The 22,315-nt window shown below is 40.4% G+C and overlaps 1 protein-coding gene across 3 annotated transcripts in view; it reads left to right on the top strand.

Annotated features, from left to right (window-relative positions):
• The window catches only part of src (SRC proto-oncogene, non-receptor tyrosine kinase), a 43,108-nt gene that overhangs the window by 11,079 nt on the left and 9,714 nt on the right, over nt 1-22,315 (top strand). The window contains exons 2-7 of one of the 3 annotated variants that reach the window (XM_088081766.1): nt 16,208-16,469; nt 16,725-16,824; nt 18,859-18,876; nt 20,530-20,628; nt 21,907-21,933; nt 22,144-22,247. In XM_088081766.1, the coding sequence (XP_087937892.1) occupies nt 16,217-16,469; nt 16,725-16,824; nt 18,859-18,876; nt 20,530-20,628; nt 21,907-21,933; nt 22,144-22,247 (601 nt within the window). In that variant the 5' untranslated portion in view covers nt 16,208-16,216. The remainder of the gene's footprint in view (nt 1-16,207; nt 16,470-16,724; nt 16,825-18,858; nt 18,877-20,529; nt 20,629-21,906; nt 21,934-22,143; nt 22,248-22,315) is intronic. The other 2 variants (XM_088081767.1, XM_042491158.2) reach the window with 2 other exon arrangements.

Genomic DNA, 22,315 nt, shown 5'->3' with positions numbered 1-22,315 from the left:
ATGCTGGGCTTTTCCTCTGCCCTTAAAATATTCTGCAGGATTTGTACAAAGTGTTTTTTTCTGCCACGCTTGAATATTCTGTTTTGTCTGTCACTGTTGCAGAATACATATTTTTAAACAATAATAATACAGATGCTCTTGGAGACGCAGAAAGGCTAGACTTGGCTAATGATGCATATGACACCCTAAGCGTGCATTTAATCTCGTGTCGACAATAAACACAATCTAGGAGCTTTTTTTCAGAGCGCCATGAACAACCACAGTGTGTTGCGACCTTCACTCGCATACTTGTTCTTACAACGTGGCTCCTGCTTTCCCTGACAGGCGGTGGAGGGAATGCGTTGGGGTGGGTGGCATGTCGTGGCTCGGGGGCAGCCCGGGCATCTGATGGTGTCTCTACCTGCTTCCCTGTACATTCCTCCTTTGGGCTGTGTGAGCGGGAGAGCAGTTACGACTCGCCTTTTTCCTCCGCGCTGCATTCCTCAACCATGACTTGGCTGGGTCGCACTGCCGCAACAGACCTGGGAATGTCACAATGCACACCTGGCTCACTTAATCATACCTGAACATGTTTACACGGTTGTGTCGTTGTATACATATATATACTGTGATCCAGGCTTTTTCTGTTCTATTTGATTAACAGAACTGCTCTTCTATGTATTATATATATATATATATATATATATATATATATATATATATATATATATATACATATATATATATATATATATATATATATATATATATATATATATATATATATATATATATATATATATATATATATATATATGTATTCCCCTCTGATTTGGGCCTTAGATTTCTGGGCTGCAGGGATTTCTCTTCCTGCCTGGCTGTGCAGATGAGAAGTTAAACGGTGAAAGCCCTGGGTTACTGAAGCATGAGGCACTCTGGAGTCTCCGCGGACTTGAGCAGATCAAATGCTGGCTCTTTGAAATGTGATGAGAGAGGGTGAATTTAAGGGTTCGCTATCACAGAGCTTGAGTCGGCAACACGGTGAAGCATTAAAACACAGGCCCGTGTGTTAAAGCACAGCAGCTGAGGAGCATTTTGATGCTGCGTCTTTGTCATGTACCAGCTGAAGAGCTTCTGTTGTCTCTAAATGCTTCCCCTCCTCTTTGAGTTGAATACCAGTTCACTGATATCCAAGAAGCCGAAAAAGGGATGTTTTTCCCCCTCACGTGACGTGTGGCTGACACATCAGAGAAATCAAAATCCTTTATTTCCACCTTTTTCTTTTAGGAAATCTCCTGAAAGGATTTGAGAAATTATGGGGGAAAGAGTGCAAGAGAAAAAGGGGCAGACTGTGAGGGTGTAAGACTGAGGGGGGTAGTCAAAGCCCCCGAGGATTATCTTTTTCTTCTCCTCCATCTCGCTCCCTCTCTCTGTTCCCCACTTTTTGTTTGAACACATGACCACGGCTCATCAGCCTCGGTTCACTTAATGACCATATTTAGATGAGAGCAGTGCCGGGATGCAGAGAGGGAAGGATGTGAGGCTGATGTTTGAGTGAAGCCCAGAAACAACACAGCCTGGATGTTTGCTAAAAGAATAGGCTATAAAATAATCTATGCAGCCACCATCACATCATACATTGGATTGTGGTCTCCCGTTTTGAAGCTCTAAGTTAAACATTTTGGCCATTGTGTTATTTTTTCTTTTTTTTTGAGTCAAAATTGACAATATTTGGGCTTTACAAAGGCGGGTTTCCATTACAGATTTGTGCAAAAATTAAGCAAAATTTTCTGAATGATGGTTAAACAAAATTGCGAGATGACTGTGTTTCCACTGAGTGATGTTCTGCGACTTCTCTCGATAACACTCCAAGAAACATGGCGATGGATGTTCAAAACATCAGCAGGTTTATTTCTGTTGCAGCCGCCGCATTAGCCGTCATTATTTCCAATCCAAGGCCACGTAGGCGTGTTATGTGAGCGATAATGGAAAGGCGAGCCCTTTACACGTGGGAGTGGCCACATATGAAGGATTTCTGGGGGTTGATAGTCCACAATTTCACAGAGGAATTGTGGATTCAAACTTCCAGAAGATCCAGTCAGCTTTTGAAGAGTTGAACGATGCAATAACAGCTCTTGTAGCTCCTGCTGCATCATGCTCAAAGAAGCCAGTTCCTATCAAAAAATGCATAGCCATAAAAGCAGGAAAAGTGTCTCCTTTGCAGTGTGGTGAAATATGGCTTTTAGCCCATAAAATGACCCAAATTAGTAAAAAGTTACAAGAAAATCACCAGAAAAAAAGCACAAAAAAGGTAAAAGAACAAAAACAGGCAATGACCTTCTAAATATAAAATCATAATAAAATAAATAAAAGATAAATAAATATTTGACCTGTAATCTAATTTTAAATATATAATTATGATAATAATATATAATTCTAATGATTCTCTCTCTCTCTCTTTCTAGGTAATTTTCAGGTTATTTTCTTGTCACATTTTGTTCTCACATTTTTAATTTTTTTTTTTTTTTTGCAGTGCAAGAAAACTGATTTTGATCTGGGGTTTAAAGGGTTAACGTAAGGGTACATACTGGTGATTGACTCACTCTTGATGCCAGCCTCAAGTGGCCAATCAATGCAGTTTTTGGCAGTTCCACGTTGGCTATGTTTTCCAGCCGCAGAGGTTGCAGCTTGGTCAGAAGCAGCAGAGCAGATTTCTCCAATTCACTCGTCATATATTCTGTCTATTCTTGGTATTTAATGCGCCGCAGATGAACAATACGCAGCTTCTGACTCAGTCAACACAATACAGTGAACACCCGGGGGTTCCCGCACGGCAGTCACGGTACTGTGCATGCCACAGATGCCTCAGATCTCAGAGATTTTCAGGGGAAGAGAAAGCTGCTGCTGCAGTTGGATGCATGTCTGTATTCATCACAAGCGAAGAGGGAACAGCTGAGAGACTCTGGGCTACAAAACAGGGCATGTGTTTTAACATGAGGTCGGTTAATGTTCCATTTGACAATATGCCCCCCCCACACCTTATAATCATGAAGCTGTAAAATGTTTAATTGTGCAGTGGTAACTATTGGTTAATGTGCTGGAATTTATTTGCTGTTTTGCAACAAACCTGATGAGCTAAGAGGAGGAAATTACAGTAATGTCCTCCGTCTGTCTCGTCTAAGCCGTGCCTGTCACACCCAGTCTAGGAAGGTTAGTCGAAGGTCTCGGTGAAATCAGGGGACAACTTTTTGTGGAAGTAAGTAGAAACAGTTTATTGTCATTTGATGGTAACGGTGACAACATTTTCAAGAATCTCAGACGTGTGGTTTTGGGCTAAGGACACAAACAAACAGTCTCAGGTGCAGCCAGACTCATCTGCACTTTGTGACTTGGTTCAGATATGTGTCATGTGACTGGTCTGGTCTGGTTGTCACTGAGGCGGGGGAAATGTTGTATGACATGTCTAGAAGTGTCCCGCTGTGATGTGTCGTCTTCTTTATATTTAATCACAGTGCTGCCTGTGGAAATAGGAAGTGTTGGGCTCATGTGTTGCCGTGTGGGATTTGACATAATGTTGGGGACGGAGTGGGTGGAGCTGGACTCACATGTGCTGAAGGAGAAGACGGAAAGAAGGAGATCACTGGAGATGAATTTTAATCAGAGGGGGAAAGGTCTCAGTGGAGTCAAAGTCTCTTCCTGTTCTGCAGAAAAGTAGCTTAAAAAGTAGTGTAAGAAATTTGGAAAGTGCCTGTTCACTCTTTTGTTGAGAGTTTAATGAGAATCTCAATGCTGGTCTCATATCTGCACATTTAATCCAAGGTTTCAGCCAGCAGCGTCTTGTTAGTTTAGCTTTCCAACAAGCAATTTCTGGTTCTAAAAATGTTCTGAGAATGTTACAATGCAATGTTTTAGTATTGTTTTCTTTTAGTTCCCAGAATGGTTTTCTTAAAGTTACAGTCACACTCTCTATAAACATCGATTATTGTTGTTGTCGTTGTTGTTGTTAACGCTTTGAAACCTAAGCAAGCTGGATTGATTTTTTTTTTTCAAATCCATGGGAAAAGTTTAATGAGCAACTTAAAATGAATGACCTAAAATTGGAAAAAAAACATGTAAAAAGTAAAAAAAAAAAAAAAAACAACTAAAAAATAGGGGGAAAAGCTAAGAAAAAAAGTGAAAAGAACAACAAGGAAATGACCTGTAAAAAGTACAAAATAAAACTTCTTAACTTCCTAACTTCTTTCTTAACCCTCCAAAACCTGAGCAAATTGTCTTGATTTCTGTCAAAAACATAGGAAGGAGGCAACAGGCAACATAACAAGAATTGGCCCCAAAATGAGCAAGAAATAAGTAAAAAGTTACCAAACAAATGACCTAGAAATAAGCTAAAATCATCACCAAGAAAATAGTAATAATTACAAGAAAATTACCTAAAATTAGTTAAAAATGGTAAAACAAACAAACAAAACAAGAAAATGATCTTTAAAAAATGCTAAAAAAATAAATACATTAAAAAAAGAAGAAGAAGAATTCTGAATATAGTTTTCTGCTCATTTTTTCCCTATTTTTTTTAACAATACTTTTAAGGTCATTTTTTTGGTCACCTTGTAATTTGTAGCATTCTGTGGGACATGACTTACCAAATTACTCATTTTTGTTTTTCCCCATGTTTCTCAAAGAAATCAAACATTTTTCCTGTGGTTTCAGAGGTTTAAATGCTCGTGAAAGGTGTCTGTACGTTGCACAAGAAAACTGATGTCGATCCAGGTGTTAAAGAGTTAAAATACAGAACTATTCGTTCATCAGTCATATTTCAGTAGGTCTCTCTCTTCACTGCTGCTGCACCGCTGCATTGCAAAAGCCAAGACATCACCTCATCTAAACTGGCCCAGATATTTTTCTTACTGAGCCTCAATCCCAAAATAATTTCATGTATGTCATACTCAGATTAGGAACAGGGGATAACAGAAAATCCATGAACCTACAGTGTGTGCCAGCAGTGTTTGTTGTTTGGAAGTGGACAAAAAAAATTCCTCTGTAAGCACGGGGTTTAAGATAGAGCGGCCAGCTGCTCAGCTCCACCAGTCCAGAGATGTCATATGATTTTAGAGGTCGGGGTTAGCCGTGGCGTTTGGCAAACAAAAGGTGATCAGAGCACACTGTAGGTCGCTTTTTTAGCACAAATACCAGCGGTGAGAAATGCACACACACACAGGCACACACAGTGAAAGGGATAAGGGCTCACAGCCTCTGATCCTATTATAGAAGCCAAAGCACTGCAGGCTCCTGTGAGGCTGGGAAAAATGGGTAAACATGATGTTTTGGGAGACCCGAAATATCTCAATGGAAAGAATTTCTTCAGGTGATCTCAGCTTCTGTTCTTCACTTTTTTTTTCTTTGTCACTTTCTCTCCGCCTCTTTTCGTCTCTCCCCCAAATGCTTTCAGGAAGTGACAGGCATCCCACACAACTTACAGAGACGGAGCCTCCGCTAATCTCGTCTTTTTCTTCATCAGATAGGCATGCAGTGTTCTGGCCCAGAAAGTCTGTGTGCAACTATCCTGCATCTGTGCAGTTTGTTGGTTTGAGGAATGCTTGGAATCGCCTCCATGGCAACGAGTGTGTGCGTGTGTGTGTGTGGAGCAGTAAATATTGACTTCACCACCCCCCCATCCCGGTGTCTGTCCGTGACAGGAGCACGAGGGGGCGGGGGTCGGTACACACACTTTATCCAGGAATCAGCAAAGTCCTGCCATCGGGGGCGTGTGTTTACCTTCAGACCTCCAAACATGGAGGAGCTCTCGGTGTGTGTACTTACAATGCAACAGAGCCGAACTGTAGCAAGCTTTATGACATACTGGAGCTCATGCAAGAAATGGTGCATGAACACATTTTCTCTTTTTTGTGCTAGTATCCACAATTTCTTCTTGTTTTGTTGATTGATTTTTGGGATTCACCCATGTTTTCTTGTTTTTGATCTTCTCCTTGGTAAGAGAAAATGTTACGAGCGGCCGAGAACTCACTTACCAAGATGAGACTGTTCTTTGTCACAGTTCACAAATTGTTGCCCGGCGCAAGGAAAAATACATTTTATATTTTAAGGAACGTTTATACTGAAACATGGATCAGCATCCCTTTTCTTGCACTGCACTCAGACACCTTTCACAAGAATTTAAACCTTTGAATCCACAGCAAATTGGTTTGATTTCTTTCCAAAATGTGAAAAAAGGCATGAGCAACTTGGAGATTAATATCTCGCAAATTGCAAAAAAATTGCAGATTTAGGAAATTATTTTAAAAATACACTAGGGGAAAATGTCCAGGACACTATATGTATAATTTTTACAACTGTATTTCGAAAATTTACAGAGCCCAGGAGGTGCCATGGAGAGAAAAACAAATCTATAGAGGGCACATTTTACTAAACCAAGAGCAGGAGATGCTATCGCGTAGCCTGAAGATACATTTCGTTTCCTCACTTTGGTCTTTTTCTTTCCTCCGTTTCAGGAATTCATTTCCTTGTTTTGGTTCTTTCATGCGTTCAAGATAAATGTAACACTATATAACTTTACAGAGAGCCAGCACGACAAACGTGACTTTCTCCCCGAAGCGTGACGTGCAGTGCACCTGCTCACTGAAGTTAGCTTCTGATTCAGCAGTTAAGGGAAGAGTTAATGGAAATATAATTATACTCTAATATTCGACCCTCCCAACCCTAAACCTAGTCCTTATAAACTGAGCTACAGCCGTCCTGACATACTTTTACTTAACATTTTAAATGCAGGGCTTTTACCAGTAACAGAGTATATTTACAGTGTGGTTTTACTGCTTTTACTTCAGCTAAGTAAAACATCAGAGTACTTCCTCCACCACTGCTGCTGACATGGCAAATGTTTTGCCGTTGCTGGGTTTTTGATTTTCCTGTAACACTAGTACTGACACTCTGGAAATCACATTTAATTTGTTAAAGTTTATTTAACCGTACGTCACTGTTCTTCTTCTGACAGCCTGTTTTTGGTGGCATCTCTCCAGTTTTGGGCGTGTGCCAGAGTCTTTGCGTCTCTGGCAAAGACTCTGGCACACTAATAGGTGCTAATAGGTGATCACTGAGCACACCTACAGAGCTGATTTGGATGGTTAAGAATATTTGGGGCATTTGGAGTTGACTTCTCTGGTATTACCATAAAATGAAGGGAAAATATAAGAGAAGTTTAAGAGAATGTTGCTGCATGAGGCCCACCGTGTTACTTACTATTTGCTCTTTGTACTGATTGACCTAATGAAGAAGTAAATGGGAAGTGTGGATGGACTTGCTGAAACCTGTGCGGGGGCAGCACCGGTGTGCAAACACATCCAAGCAGCCATTTCCTCTATTCCTGTTTGATGAAGGAGAAGAGAAACAAGTTGACATTTGGTGTTTGTTCAGATCCACGAACCAGCCCACCTGTTGTGGTACAAATGGCTTATAAACTTCTAGGTGGAGATTTTTTTTTTCTTCCCACAGCAGACGGATTTGTTGAGACAGGATAAGAGACGTGTTTTGAGGCCTAACAGCAGCAGCCGCAGCAGAAGTGGTTTGACCGGTCGATCCTGTCTTGTCATTGCGGCGCCCGTGTTGTTTGCAGGCCCCAGATGGAATGTCATCACAGCGTTTGGCGAATACGATTAGGGAATAGATGTTGATAATCTGGACGGAACAAGCAGGGTTGGATTATGCTACGATTGGTGGCTGGTGACGCAGGAGCCAAAGCCTCCCTACTTTTCCCCCTCCTCTGTAGTAATTACATAGAGAGCATTGAGATGAAGGAATACATCCGCTGGGCTGACATCAGGATCAGGCGCTCACACAGGCACGGACTGTCTACATTCCCTTTAAACGCACATCCTTTCCCCTGAACTACATCTACCCTCCTTAATAAGACAAATGCATAAAAACAAGAAACTGTGACAGATTTTTTTTTTCTCTCTCTGCACAAAATGCACATTTCAAAATCAGGCTATTAAAAAAATGTATACATTGATACAATTTTCTACTTTCATTAAGTTTATTTTTTGAACCAACACCACTCCTAATAATCAATATCAAATATGCGTTGATGCACAGAATTTTAAGCCTTTAAATACCTGTTTTTTGTCATGATGCCATTATGTGTTTAGATGGGAAAAAAAGCACACAAAATGAATTATTTTCAATATAGTACAAGTAAATTATTATTATTTTTTTTTAAGATTATCACAGTCTGGGATATGTCAAAGTTTTGCAGCAACACTGATTCTCACAGTGCACCTTGTGGAAATAGCATATATTTTCTCCATATGCCAAAAATGGTACAAAAAAAACCCAATTCCGTCATAAGGTGGAAAATAGTGAAAGTTACAATTCCAAGAAAGCCAAAAATGAAACCCAGAAATAATACAACGCATGTTTTTATGCTTTGATGGCTGTGGGATCAAAATGTCCAGTGGACATTTTTTTGCACTCAACAGTACGAATGTAACAAGTTTGTTTCCACATTTTTGGCTTACTGTTGGAGCTGAGCTGAAAAAGCCTAGATTGAACAAAAATACACAATTTTGAGAATGTCATATGCGGTATCATATGCATGAACTCAGCCAAAATTCTCAAAAAATGAAGAATGAAAAGCGTGTAAAATGCGTCAAACAGTCCCTAAGGGTTAATGGAAAGCCCCTTTGGAATGAGGTTGTAATCGGTCAAGTGTGAGTTTGTTTTTGCACTCCTGTGATTTTGTCTGAGTACAGACTGTCCATCCATTCACTTGAGTGAATGGACGGGAACAAAGCACACACACACACATGTACACACACGATTTTAAACGTTTGATGTCTGCTTATGCAAATGCAATAAAAACAGGATGATATCTCCCTGCAGTCTGGCTGCTGTTCTTCACTCGACTCGCCTAAGAGGACTTGCAGAGGAGACCTGTAGAGACGACATCTTAATGTCCTGCACAATGGCCGCATTCAGGATCATATCTAGCTTTTCTGATCCAGAGCTGACGTGTTTTCGAGTGGTCAAACTCGGGTCATCGCTGTCTGAGTCTGAGCCTGAAATGTAATCACCATCGTCACTGTTTGTCACTTACAAACAGACACAAACCCAGTAGAGCGCATGTTAGATTTATTATCAGATTACTGAGATGTTCAGCCACTTGACGCAGCTAGAATTGCAAATTAAATGGATTGCTTTTATCTGTAAAATAATCCCAATAATTTTGAATCTGCACATTAAAATTTAGGCAACCTTTTGTAATGTTATCAGCCCATTAAATGGTCGTTTTCAGTTGTTATTACTATCATCATAATGCTTTGGACAAACTGCATCTACCAATAGGCCAGAATGTGAATATCTAACATTGTGAAATGGTCACAGTTTTGTTAGGTTTCAGTTTAGCTTCTGTTAGGTTATGTGAAATGACGACTTAGTCGGCAGGTGTATCATCATAATTCACATCATCTCTGAAAAAATCATAAAATTCTGAGCATTCAGGACTTCTGATTGGTCACAATTTCACATCTTTTCAGCTTCATCAAAGGGGCGTAAATGTACATGAAATTATAAGGTATACTATGCAGATTGTCAGTTACTGTTTGCAAACGCTCGCCAGCAGAAGTGAAAGTAAAAGCCAACCCCAGATACAATCTAACTTTGGCGTCTCGTCTTGATACATTTGCGTTTTTTCAATGCAGTGTCTCGTAGTTGCTACTTATTTAGAATAAAACCACTACTCACCTATGTGCTGTGGGAGCACACGGCCACAAACATCCGGTTCACAGAATATAAAAATAAAATTAACAAATACAGGCAGAGAGCAGAGGCAGATAAACACAAAACCACACACTGAGAGTGGGTTGTAAGTGATGACTAAGAGGGATTACTGTATGAGTCTATACATTGTTTCTTAGGAAAATCCTGCATCCTATATCTAAATAGCTTGTCATCTCATGTGAATAACTCATTTTAACACAAAAAAATAAAGTCAGATACCAAAATCATGATTTATTAACCATGACCGACAGGATCCTTTTTTTCTTTTAAACTCATGGCTGCACATTCTGAATTTCATCTCAGTCAGCTGGTGTCAGAGAAAAAAATGCAGATGGCTTCAGACTAATCCCATTTTGCTTGGCCTCTGTGATCCATTACACCATGTGAACAGGGAGGAATGAAAGAACCGTCATTATGCAGCAGCATTTTATTCCTACAATGTGACGACAACAGTTAGATTGTTGTAATTACGGCGTTACTTTAGAAGCTTAATTGTGACCTTTAACCTGCAGCCTGAGGCTTTTAAGACTCTTTCAGTGAAGGTGTGTTGTCAGCACATGCATGAGACCAAGGGCTAATAGCAGCAAGCACTGTGAGGCAGAAGTGAGGGGGTCTACTGTAGCTGTCATCGCAGCACACAGGTCCTGACACGCCGCTCCGCATAGCAGAGTTTCTCTGTCTCACTCGGTGAGTTTGCTTTGGCTTCGGAGTGGGAAATCTCTCATTAAACCTGCATACAGAACATCCGAAGCAGGACTGTTCAATTTTGATGTTCATGACTATTTGATCCCACCCAAAAGATGAAAGTCAGTTTTTTTTTAAACTGACTTAAACCGAGCACAGTTCATTACAAAGCTGGGGGACGAGCGTCGTGATCCTACCCTAAAAAAAAAAAAAACTCCATCAGTGAAGCCTGTTAGTGAATGAATGACACCACCTCTTTCTTTCTATTTCAATGAGAGGATCAGGAATTCGGATTGTTTTCTTTTAATATCAAATGAAAGAAAGCAAAACAGCATCCTGCAGAGGGAAAACAACCCCGGCAGCAATATTAAAGGACTATTCCCATTTACCCAAAGCCCAGGAGACTTGAAGGATTTGGAATTCATTGTCAGATCTTATGCATAATTAAGCAAATCCCCCATCCACCCAGCCACACCCCCTCCACCTAGCCAGAGGGATTTTCGTGCAGCCCTGCACCCCCCCCCCAGACAGTGGGTGCTTGTTACAGTACCTCAGCCCTATTAGGCCAGAATCAAGCCCTCATTACCATTAGCTGCTGATGATACACATGCAAACGTGATTCCTGCAAAACATGACATTGTTTGGATTCACGACTTCCTTCATTTCCATATTTCCTCCCGGCTGTTAGAGCTAAAACATGCTAAGATCTGGCAGCCCTCGAGCCACAGGCCACTTCTGTGTCTTGTTTATGCCGCCTGCTGTGAGCTGACAAAAGATGGCTTTGTTGCAAACCGAGTGTGAAGAAAAGCCTGAGACTCTCTTAATGCTTCGTTTGGTGTTTACTTGGTTCGGTCTTCCCTTTCCGGGAGTTTGCAGTGCGTTTGTCTGGGTACGCAGTCTGGGTCAGAGTATTAGGATGCTGCTGGCCAAAGGAACTAAATCCTATTCAGCTTTGAAATTTGTGAGTGAGTGAAATGGGTCTTTTTCATTTGTTCACCACATCAAATGCAATTGTAGCATGCACAGCTGCTGTCTTAAAAGCACGCTCAGCTGTCGGCATAAGTCAGGAAAATTATTTTAACAAACTTCTGTCTACATAATGTGTTATTTAAGCCAGAATTATCTCATCAATGTGACATCCCTTTAAGGTCGAGGTGCAGAAAAACATCGACACAGCATCGGATCGCTATATTTTATGTTGCAATATTGCATCGATACACGAACCTAAATGAGGGTATTTTCATTTCAATTTATTGAAGTTGCAAAACACACTCACTAGAATAATAAGATTAATTGTTTTTAACTCTACTAGATACATTTTGCTGCAATAAAAAAGATGTAAGTAAAACTTATTAAATAAGACTGATGCTGATTAAGTTTTCTTTTGGTGACATAATTTGCAGTCTAAAAGGGTAATAATTGTAATACTCAGCATATCGGAAAATGTGTAAAATCACAATTAAATGGTAAAATTATGATAAAATCATAATTTAGTATTACATCACCTGCGTTAATTCCCATAAATACTTTAAAGGAAAGTTCACCCCAAAATCAAACATACATATTTGTCCTTTACCTGTGGTGCTACTTATCAATCTGGATTGTTTTGGTGTGAGTTGCCGAGATATCGGCCACAAAGATGTCTGCTTTCTCTTTAAATATAATGCAGCTAGATGGCACTTGGCTTGTGATACTCAAAGGGCAAAAGATACATACAAATACTCAACAGCAATGTCTTTTTCCTGAAATCTTTTGATGAAACCATATCTTCCAACTGTATCACCATGCAAAATCTATCTTTAACTCACATTGCACCACAGAGCAGGCTAACCTTACAACTCAGCTGAAGAGGCATCATTAATGTTTTCATCTCACACTGTCACAAGAACAGCCCTCTCGTACATAAGTCGATGCATGCTAGGTTTAACCCCCGCGCCACTAATTTTGCTAATCTTTGTTTTTTAAAGTTCCATCAATTATCAACCCTGATTTGGCTGAAATAAACCCTGATTTCACTGAGTCAGATGCAAAAATATTCTGGCTCTGCACCATGTTTTTCTCCAGCACTCTCTCTGCTATTGTTGGCCAGGTTTTAACTGGTCCTACAATGTTATCCCCACCACTCGCAGTCACCAGCTGCCTGTTCCACCAGTAAAGACTGACCTCTGGTGGTGAGTGATGTACTTCGCAAAACATCACCTCTTCATTACAGCATCTCCGTATCAATTTTAATAGAGAGAGGAGCGTCTGTAGTTTTATTAGTAATTAAAATCATCAAGATTTCTAATACCCTGGTATATCGTAATATAGTGGTACAGAATAAGTCTAATGGATGCATCCTTCTGTGTGGTGATAAGGTTGGTGGATGTAGTTTAGTAGAAAGAAAATAGTTCCTAAGTGAAACTGCTCACAACAAGGTCTGTGGATTATCCTCAGTAACTGGGTCATGATATTTGGAGAGAGACATTGCTGTTGAGTTTTTCAAATGCATTTTTGGCGCTTCGAGCACTACAAGCTGAGTGCCATTTAGTTCCATTATACAGAAGAAAAGGCAGACATCTATACTGCCGATATCTCCAACATTCAGAAAAAAAAATCAATCCAGATTGATAAAAAGCACCACAGATGAGAAAAAAAGATGTGTATTTTGGATTTTAGCTTGAACTGTCCCTTTAAGTGAAAGCATCATCTGTGTGAAACGGCAAAGGCTTTTACACATCTGACGACTGGAGATGAGAGCGTCCCCGCTGTGCTCTGTCTCCGATTTGCTTATTAACTATTCAACCAGTCTGCTCGGGGAGAGCACAGATCACACAAAGAGCAGCTCGCTGAGCCACCCGTCACCTTTGTGTCTGCTCTCTTGTGTCTGTGTGTGTCAACCTGCACGCTATATGGACGTTACACTTGCTGGGATGCGACCCCCTTTACGCAGACATGCCCCGGGGTGGCGGGGGGGAGATATCGACTGTCCGGCCTCATTGACCCCTCTTCACTTCCTCGCCATCCTCCCCCATCTCGCCCATTCATGATGCCAACCCAAAATGAACCCGCATATTATGTTCCCCTCCCCATACTCGTGCCTCTCTTGCTTCCATTGTTCCTGCTGCTGCTTTTGGTCTATTTTAATATTTATTCCTGAGCTGCATCGCTGCTCACATACTGTACATCCACACCCTCTCTATGAAACCTGAGCAGATTGGCTTGGTTTCTTTCAAAAACATGGGAAGAAGGCAATGATATATATGGGATCGTTAAAAAAAAAAATACCTGAAAAAAATAATTTAAAATATATAATCGTGATAATTAAAAATATAATTTCCTGGACATTTTTCCTTACCTTTAAAAAAAATTATCTTCTTAATTTACAAATTTCTCACAATATACAGGACATTTCTGATGATTATTGCTTTTTTTCCCACGTTTTCTAAAGAAACCAAACCAATTTCCTCATGGTTCAAAGGTTTAAATAACTTGTAAAAGGTGTCTGAAAACAGCAAAAAAAAGTGATGTCGCACCAGATTTCAAAGGGTTAAACTGACTGAAAGCCCTTGTCTTCCATATTGCCTCTGCTTCTTGTCTCGTAGCATCCAAAATGACCGACAAGAACCAGTGACAGCTTCACTAATACCCCTTGCGTGGTTTGCAGACTGTGCTCTTCTTTGTGCCGCACATTTTCCACCATATGTCACTGCATCGCTCTGACTGCAAGCATGCCTGCTAGTGTATCGTCGCTTGTCTCGGATTAGTGTGTTTGCCTGTGAATGAGAGTGGGCTCATGCATGACTCCAGTGTCAGATCCGACAGATGCACGGCCTCCTAAATGGCAACAGTCAGGCAGAGGATGTCAGCAGAAGGCTGAGCAGCCTGACAAAACCCATATGCACTCCGACCCTCCTCTGCTTATCAGAGGGGCTCCCAAGCCTCCCCACCTTGGTGTTTTCTGTAAATTAGCATTTCCTAGTGGACCCCTGTGGCTATATCTACCCATGATAGCGCGGGCTTGAGTCTCTAAATTATCCTTGGCTTAGTGTAATGATTTCCCCCGCACTAAGCTGTTATTAGAGCCACTTCATGAGCCTGAGTAGGCGGAAGCTTCAGTAATGAAGAGAGTCCAAATCCAATCCAAAACTGCCCTCTTGACCCGTGATCTGTTGTCATTAGGTTTTGGTCCTGTGTCAAATTTTGTCCTTTACTGAAAACGCTGATGCTCACACTGATTACGTATATCTGCAACCACTTCACTGCTGCTGTTAAACACTCAGCAACATGAAAAAAAAAGAAAAGCTCAGTTTAATTAAGGTGCTGCTAAGTCTTATGATCCCTCAGAGCACAGGAATGGATCAGTTGCAGCTAATGATCCATCAGCAATTAATCTGTTGATTATTTTTGCCATTAAAGCTGCACTAATGAATGATTTTAAATGAACAGTGGGTCAAATGAGCTATCTGATGTGAACAGAGTCACTCACTTGCAGCACCAAATGGCCCACTCACTCAGTTCAGCCATCAGGTGAACATAGTGAAGCATTTCCAATCGAAGCATGGTAGGCGTGTTATGAGAGCAATAATGGAAAGGCGAGCCCCTTATACGTGGGAGCGGCCATGTATGAGATATTTCTGGGAGCTGATGGTCCATGATTTCACAGAGGGATTGTGGATTAAAAACCACTAGATGATCCGCTCAATTTTTGAAGAGTTATGTGATGCAATAACACCTCTTGTATCACCTGCTGTATCATGCCCGAGAGAGCCAGTTCCTACTGACAAGCGCATATCCATAGCATCATGTGACCTATAAAGCGATAAAAGTGTTTCCATTGCAGTTTTGTGAAATATGGCTTTTTTGAATCACCTGAAATATCACCTTATGAGATCGTAAAAAACTTTTTGGAGATAAATGGGAGCTTTTTTGAAATTTTCATTGTATGAATTTCAATTTGCGCAATTTGAGAGTTATAGGAAACCCACCCAAATAAATTCTAAAACTTTGTAAAAGGTACAAGAAAAAACTAAACAAACAAAAAAGACATAAAAAACAAAAAATGCCATGAAAAAAGTGCTTAAATGTTCTAATAATTCTTTAAAATAATTTAAAATGTGTTATTATGATGATTCCAAATATAGTTTTTCCCTGTCTTTATTAAAATTATTTTCTTAATCTACTGAATTTTTTGAAATTTGTGAAGCATTTCTTGCCAAGTTACTCATTGCCTTTTTCCCCCATGTTTTTAAAAGAAATCAGTTCAAGGTTCAACTTATGAAGACGTCTGAAAGCAGCATAAGAAAAGTGATGTTGCTCCAGATTTCAAAGGGTTAAATGACCGTCACTTTATAAAATGCTGATGTCTCCGTATGTTCATCTGTGTCTGACACATGTGCATGCAGACATGCACGACATGTCTGCTCTGTGTGTGAATGTGCTCAGTTGGTGGCGGTGGGGTGAAGTGGATCCCATGTCTGTGTTGAGAGTAAGGAGTGGCAGCTGCTCCGCCGTCCGTTGGGAAGCTGTGGTTCATGTGGTCTACATGACACTGTGTCTCAGAGGGTTTAGCGCCGTGCTCTCCGTTTCGTCTCTGGTTTCTGCATCTGGCGTTGTGGCAGTCAGAGGAATTTTTTCCAAAGAATGTGCACTGAGAAAGTGACATAAGAAACTCTGTTTGATGCAAAATTATTTACCATGGCTTGAAGTACATTTGTAGTTAAGTTTATTTTCCTTTTACCAGCTATCTCACAGACTGTTTTCTCTGTTTGCACTACAGGCTTCTACCATGGGGGGATCCAAGAGTAAGCCCAAGGATGTCGGCCAGCGAGCCCGCAGCCTCGACGGCAACCTCAGCTCAGGCGGAGGGGCTGGCGGTCACCACCACAGCTCCAACCAACAGTCCTTAACACCCAACCGAAGCCCTACTATTGATGGAGGTCTGGGTGGTAATCAGTCTATGACCAATAATGCGGAGCTGGCCCTGTTTGGAGGCGTGGACAATAACAGTGTCACCTCTCCCAACAGACTCACACTAGCAGGTGAGAACTAGAGCTGTAGTCTAATAAATACAATTCTGTATACTGAAATTCTTCCCTCTCTTAAATCAATCATTTGGTCAATAGTAAAAAATACTGAACATTATCTCTAGGTTAATTAAATCAACCACTGAGTGCACACTCCCTGGTAGCGTTTTGTGTCTTTTAGGTCTCAAAAGTGGAGTTGTCAGTTTTAACTATATGTCCTCTCTATGTACTGTATGTCTTTGGTAACAGCCAAACTTTCTCTCATAATAGGAGGTGTGACGACCTTCGTGGCATTGTATGACTACGAGTCAAGAACAGCTTCAGACCTCTCCTTCAGGAAGGGTGAACGCCTCCAGATAGTTAACAACACGTAAGAAAAATACGCAAAAATCACATGCCCTTTGTTTTTTTATCAGTCTCTGTTAAATGTTCACTCAAGCACAACCCCAATTCCTAATTGTTGGGGCACTGTGTTTAACAGAATGCAGTGATTTGCAAATCTCTTTTTGAGCTATGTTTATTGAGTACAGTACAAAGACAAGATACTTGATGTTTAAAGGGATAAATATCATTGTTTTTTTTTCTCATTCTGAATTGGATGCCTGCATCACATTTTCTGCATGTTTGTAAAGAGACCATGAATGCTGAAAGGTACATACAGGTTTTGGAGCAACATTCAAAAACCTTAAAGACCTTTTTCCGGGACGTCCCTGTTTATTACAGCAAGGCAACGCAAAGCTGCACTCTGCAGGTGTTACAATGGCACAGCGTCATAGTAAAGGAGTGCAGGTAATTGACTCGCTTGCACTCCAGACCGGCCTTCTATTGAAAATGTGTGGCACATTATGAAGCAAAAATACAACAATGTAGACTCCGGACTGTTGGGCCCCTGAAGTTGTATATCAAGCAAAAATAGTAAAGAAATAAGATAAATAATACATTTAATAATTTATTTTAAAACTTAAACAGTTAGTCTCCTCAGTTATTATTATTATTATTTACTTACTGATCTATTTTTATATTTATTGTTTATTTCTTTGTGATATAAATACATAATACTGTTATTCTGTATTAAAATGCTATAATCGGAGTGCTGTCCTAATTTTGACTGCATTAATATCCACTTTGAGGATTTAGCACCCAGTCTAAAAAGTTTAATAGTAAGTGAGTGTGTTGTGTCATATTTTTACTTTAAAAACTTCAACAGTTAGTCTCCTCAGTTCCCAAACACTAACCGAACATTGTTGAAAGAAAAGATGATATGACAGAGAGGTAAAAATGACCCTACCCCAACTTTGAAGGCATCAAATTCAAAATGAGTGCATATTTATGAAAAATATCAATAACATCTATCAGTTTGAACATTAAATATCTTGTCTTTGTGTTGTATTCCATTGAATATAGGTCAAAAAAGGATAAACAAATTACTTCATTGTATTCTTTTCACGTTTTACACAGCATCCCAAACTTTTTGGAACTGGGGTTATAAAACCAAGAACACTTTTTTCATACACAGTTGATGTTGAATAACAGACACGTCCACAGTTTGTCTGTCTGAGTTATTGCTCAGTTGTCTGACTGGCTGCTTTGCACCCCGAAATGCATGTCACTTGTCGTCTCTCTGAAACCTTCTGTAACCATAGAGACGGGCTTCTCTCAGCAGAGCTCGATTTTTGTGTCAGCTGCACTTTTTTTTCCTGCTTCATTCACAAAAGACTGATTACTCTACCAGCTCAGCCCACCTCGGTGAGCAAACGGCTATTTTTATTGCCGTTTCCTGAGAAAGTAGACGCAGTGCGAGACCCAGTTATCTGACACAACAGAACCTATTTAGGGGAGTCATGCTTGTTTTTAAAATTGGGGTTATGAATCAATAGAGGTGCAGTGAACCATATACTGTAGTGCTGCACCCCGGCAAACAAACTGCTGACCTAGAAGGCAGGAACTGAGGACAATAGTGGATTAACGCTGCATCTGGCCCCTTAAGCCAAAGACCTGGATCATTATTGGGTCAAGTACACCCAGGATCCATTAACCATCTCTAAGATTAGTCCACGGGGTTATCACAGTCAAATTAGGTGTCAGTCAGGCTCATCTTATCTTTTTGATTGGTCCGGTTTAATGATACAGCCATGCACAGTAAACTCAGAGGCTTTTATTATGGTAATATTCTGCATGTTTTCACCCTTTTGCCTCATCATTGTGCCTCCCTTGTCTGCAAGTTATGTAACCGTTTAAATATTTTACACTCTTTGCCTTATGCACTATATTATCTTTTGTGTACTCTGCTATTCTTCCACTGCTCATAACGTGCTCTCTGTGTTTCTTTAACCCCTTTCTCTCTTTCCCACCATTTCCCTTCCATCTCTCCTTTCCATCACAAACCATCACATTTTTTTTACAGGAGGAAGGTGAACTGCAGGTTTGTGAAGCTTCTCTGGTGTTGTATTTGCTGTTTGATCTGCCTGTGTGTTTGTATCACCTGAAGCATATTCAGTACTTTTGCACTGTAATACCACTTCACTAGAAAGGCACAACCACATAACTCTGCCCCATGAACCCTCAGTACTGTAGTCAAGGGGAGTTGGTGTGAAGCCTTGCAGCACTATATTCACTTCAAGTTGCCTGGATGCAACTTATATAATCAAACCAAGGCAGTATAATGATATATATTGGGGGGAAAACATCACCCTTATTATTCAAATATGCTAAAAATGTCCCCTCCATATATCAATTTAAAAAAAAAAATCTATATTCAAGACAGGCAACCAGGCAAGACCATTCGAAAAATAATCAATTTATGCAATCACAATGATAATTTTCAGCCAGCTTTGTATCATAACAATGTTGGTAGTATGTGTAACAGACAGTGTTGGAAATTAGCTTTTTTGTCCACTTGCCACTGTGGCCGGTAGATTCCAAAATCAACCAGCCACTATTACTATTGGGTTTTTTTTTGGCTGGTGATGACTGAAGCAAATCTAGCAGCCACTTGCATCTTTTACCAGCATTTGGCTGGTGGCCGGTACAAATTTCCAACCCTGGTAACAGAATTATAGAAAACTTTCTTGTCTGAAATGTTTTAGAAACATCTTTGAGTTTACTGTTTAACTGTAATTCGAGATTGTTTGTTACCAGCCAGCCGTCATATTGTTTCCCTTGTGAAAATGAACAAGCTCACATTACGTCACCCACCAGCTGGAGCATCTATGGTGCGATATAGCACAGTGAATTATAGTAGTTTTGCACCCCTTGAGAAAAGCAAATGCCACAAATCCCCTTTTTCACTGCTTTCTCTGGCCATAAAGCACTGATTTCAAAGGTGTTTGTGTCTTTTTACTGCATAGAAATCCCAGCTTTATAATAAAAGAAACATTATTATTACTACCGGCTCTAGTTTGACAGTGTACTGCAGACAGTTCTGTATTAGGTCTGTCCAAGTGGTGTTGCCGTACTCAAGCAGAACACAGCTTTTGGGCGTATTCAACCAACATATATTACTTTTATATTTGTCAAACAGCCCACCTCAAGTCTGAGCAATGTGTCATACATACAGTATATGTGGCGCTGCATGTGTAATTTATATAGACAATATTTGTATAGTATATGATATAGCTGTACTTCCTCATGATTATTTCCGGGGCGGACACCCCGCAGATTTGGTCCTCCTCAGTGGTAACTCCATGGCTTCGGCCTTTAAATCAAACTGTAATTTTACAGTGCTGCAAAGCTACCCACTCCCTGATTAAGTGTAGCATACAAACACCACCCCTCCCTGTTGTCATCCCCACATGAATGCATGTTTGCTTATAATTACATTACCACCAAATACATATTTTTTAACATATTATACTCAGGCTTGCATTTATCAAGCTTCTCCTCCTGGAGCAAAGAGCTCATTTACTGTGGGAACTAAAAACTTTTAAGAGGCTGCAAAAATGATCAGCAGCAATATATTTATGTTGAGAGACACTTGATAAACAGCAGCCCTTAAAGCCATAAAGTCTGTTTTATTTGTGTTCTGGATGTGTGAGGAGCCTCGGTGAAGCTGTGTGTTATCGTTTCATCTGTGCAGGGAAGGCGACTGGTGGCTGGCGCGCTCCCTGACCACTGGAGAGAGCGGTTACATCCCCAGCAATTATGTGGCTCCATCTGACTCCATCCAGGCAGAAGAGTAAAGCTCTTTTTATTCCTGCTCTGTCTCTTGTATCTGTCTTTCATCAGAGACATGAAAGAATTAACATTCAAATGTTTGCCAAGAATTTTTTCTTGCTTCTTATTTCAATGTGAATTTAAAATGAGCACTCAGAAGAAACAGTGTCACGCTTATTTGCTTTCTTGTTGAGAGTTGGATGAGAGAGTTGATACCACTCGCATGTCTGTCTGTTAAATATGAAGCTATAGTTAGTAGCTGTTTAGCTTAGCTTAGCATGGAGATTGGAAACAGGCGGAGGACAGACAGCTACACTAGCCTCTGTCCAGGTGACAAATCCAACTTACCTTATGCTGCCTTCACGTGCTCCTCGGAAATATTGTATTTTCAGTTTTTTTCTGTTAAGGAGCACATGAACAGCCCTCCACAGTAGTAGTTACAAGTGGGACATTGTGACATTTGCATGACATTTCAGGGCAGCAGAAATGGTGGAAAGTATGGAAACAGTGACTTCAGAGGCCTCCATGTTTACTTCAGTAAGACATTATATTTTGTGCGATGCTTTTGTTATTGTTCTTTTGTGCATGCAGGTCAGTTCAGGACCGTGACCAGTTCAAAAAGGAACCTGAACACATTTTTTTTTTGAAAAATCATGCAAACAGGCAACCAGAACAAAGTCAGAATTTAGCACTCAAGCTTGCTCCTGGCTGAGAAACAATCCCGCTCATAATCCAGTAGTATTTTTTTTGGACAGAGCCAGGCTAGCTGCGTCTTTATGTTTCCAGACATCTTTTTGTAGTACAAGTGCAAAAGGGCAATAAAAAAAAAACAAAACTATAACAAAAACAGGGTATTGATAGGCAACGCATACATGAAGGTAGATGGAGGTTGTACTCCTGTCTGCAGCTGAGGAGGAAGAAAACAGACAAGATGGACTGAGCAAATAATAAGATAGGACATTATAAGATAAGAATAATTCTAATATATATAATTTTGTGCAAACATAATAGTGACTATAATAATTCTCGAAAAAATATATATAATAATAATAATAGCGTCACATTTGCCGTGCAAACATGGGAGTGGTATAAATCTTTGCATCCAAGTCTCAGCAAGAAAATAAATAAAAGCATAGTTCCCAAACTGCTGTATTCCTGTAAATGACTGTGTTTACGGTTTTCTGCTGCTGGGGAGCACAGTGCTGATCTTTACATGCTAACCTGCCTGCTTATTCAATCAAGCTACACTTTTATACTTTTATAACAACTGGATTTCTCACTTTTCCTCCTGCCCCTCCAGTCATCTCAGACTGACTCTAGAGTCCAGGTAAGCAGCTGTTGCACTGTAGGCATTAGTGTGCATTGCATCTGGATTGCATAGACAGAGTTTCACTGCACTTTCTGAAACCACGAACAGCAATATCTCACCCTCACTTCGTCGTTCCTTCTCTTCCACCTACATACATCTTCTCCCCCTTACCATCCTGCTCCCTGTGTGTCCCATGTTTTTTGTTTTTTTTCATCTCAACCTCACCAGGTGGTACTTTGGTAAAATCACTCGCCGCGACTCTGAGAGGCTGCTGCTAAGTTTGGAGAACCGAAGGGGGACTTTCCTGGTGCGAGAGAGTGAGACCACCAAAGGTTAGTGTGTGCAGCTTTGTAGCTACAAAGAACTAACCTTATCACTAATTCTGCCTCTGTAGACTGTA

Source organism: Plectropomus leopardus, chromosome 9, assembly GCF_026936395.1.
Source record: "Plectropomus leopardus strain MGB_pleo_1.0 chromosome 9, ASM2693639v1, whole genome shotgun sequence".
Taxonomy (NCBI): domain Eukaryota; kingdom Metazoa; phylum Chordata; class Actinopteri; order Perciformes; family Serranidae; genus Plectropomus; species Plectropomus leopardus.
The sequence above is the reverse complement of the archived record's forward strand: the minus strand, read 5'-3'. Positions and strand labels throughout refer to the sequence as shown.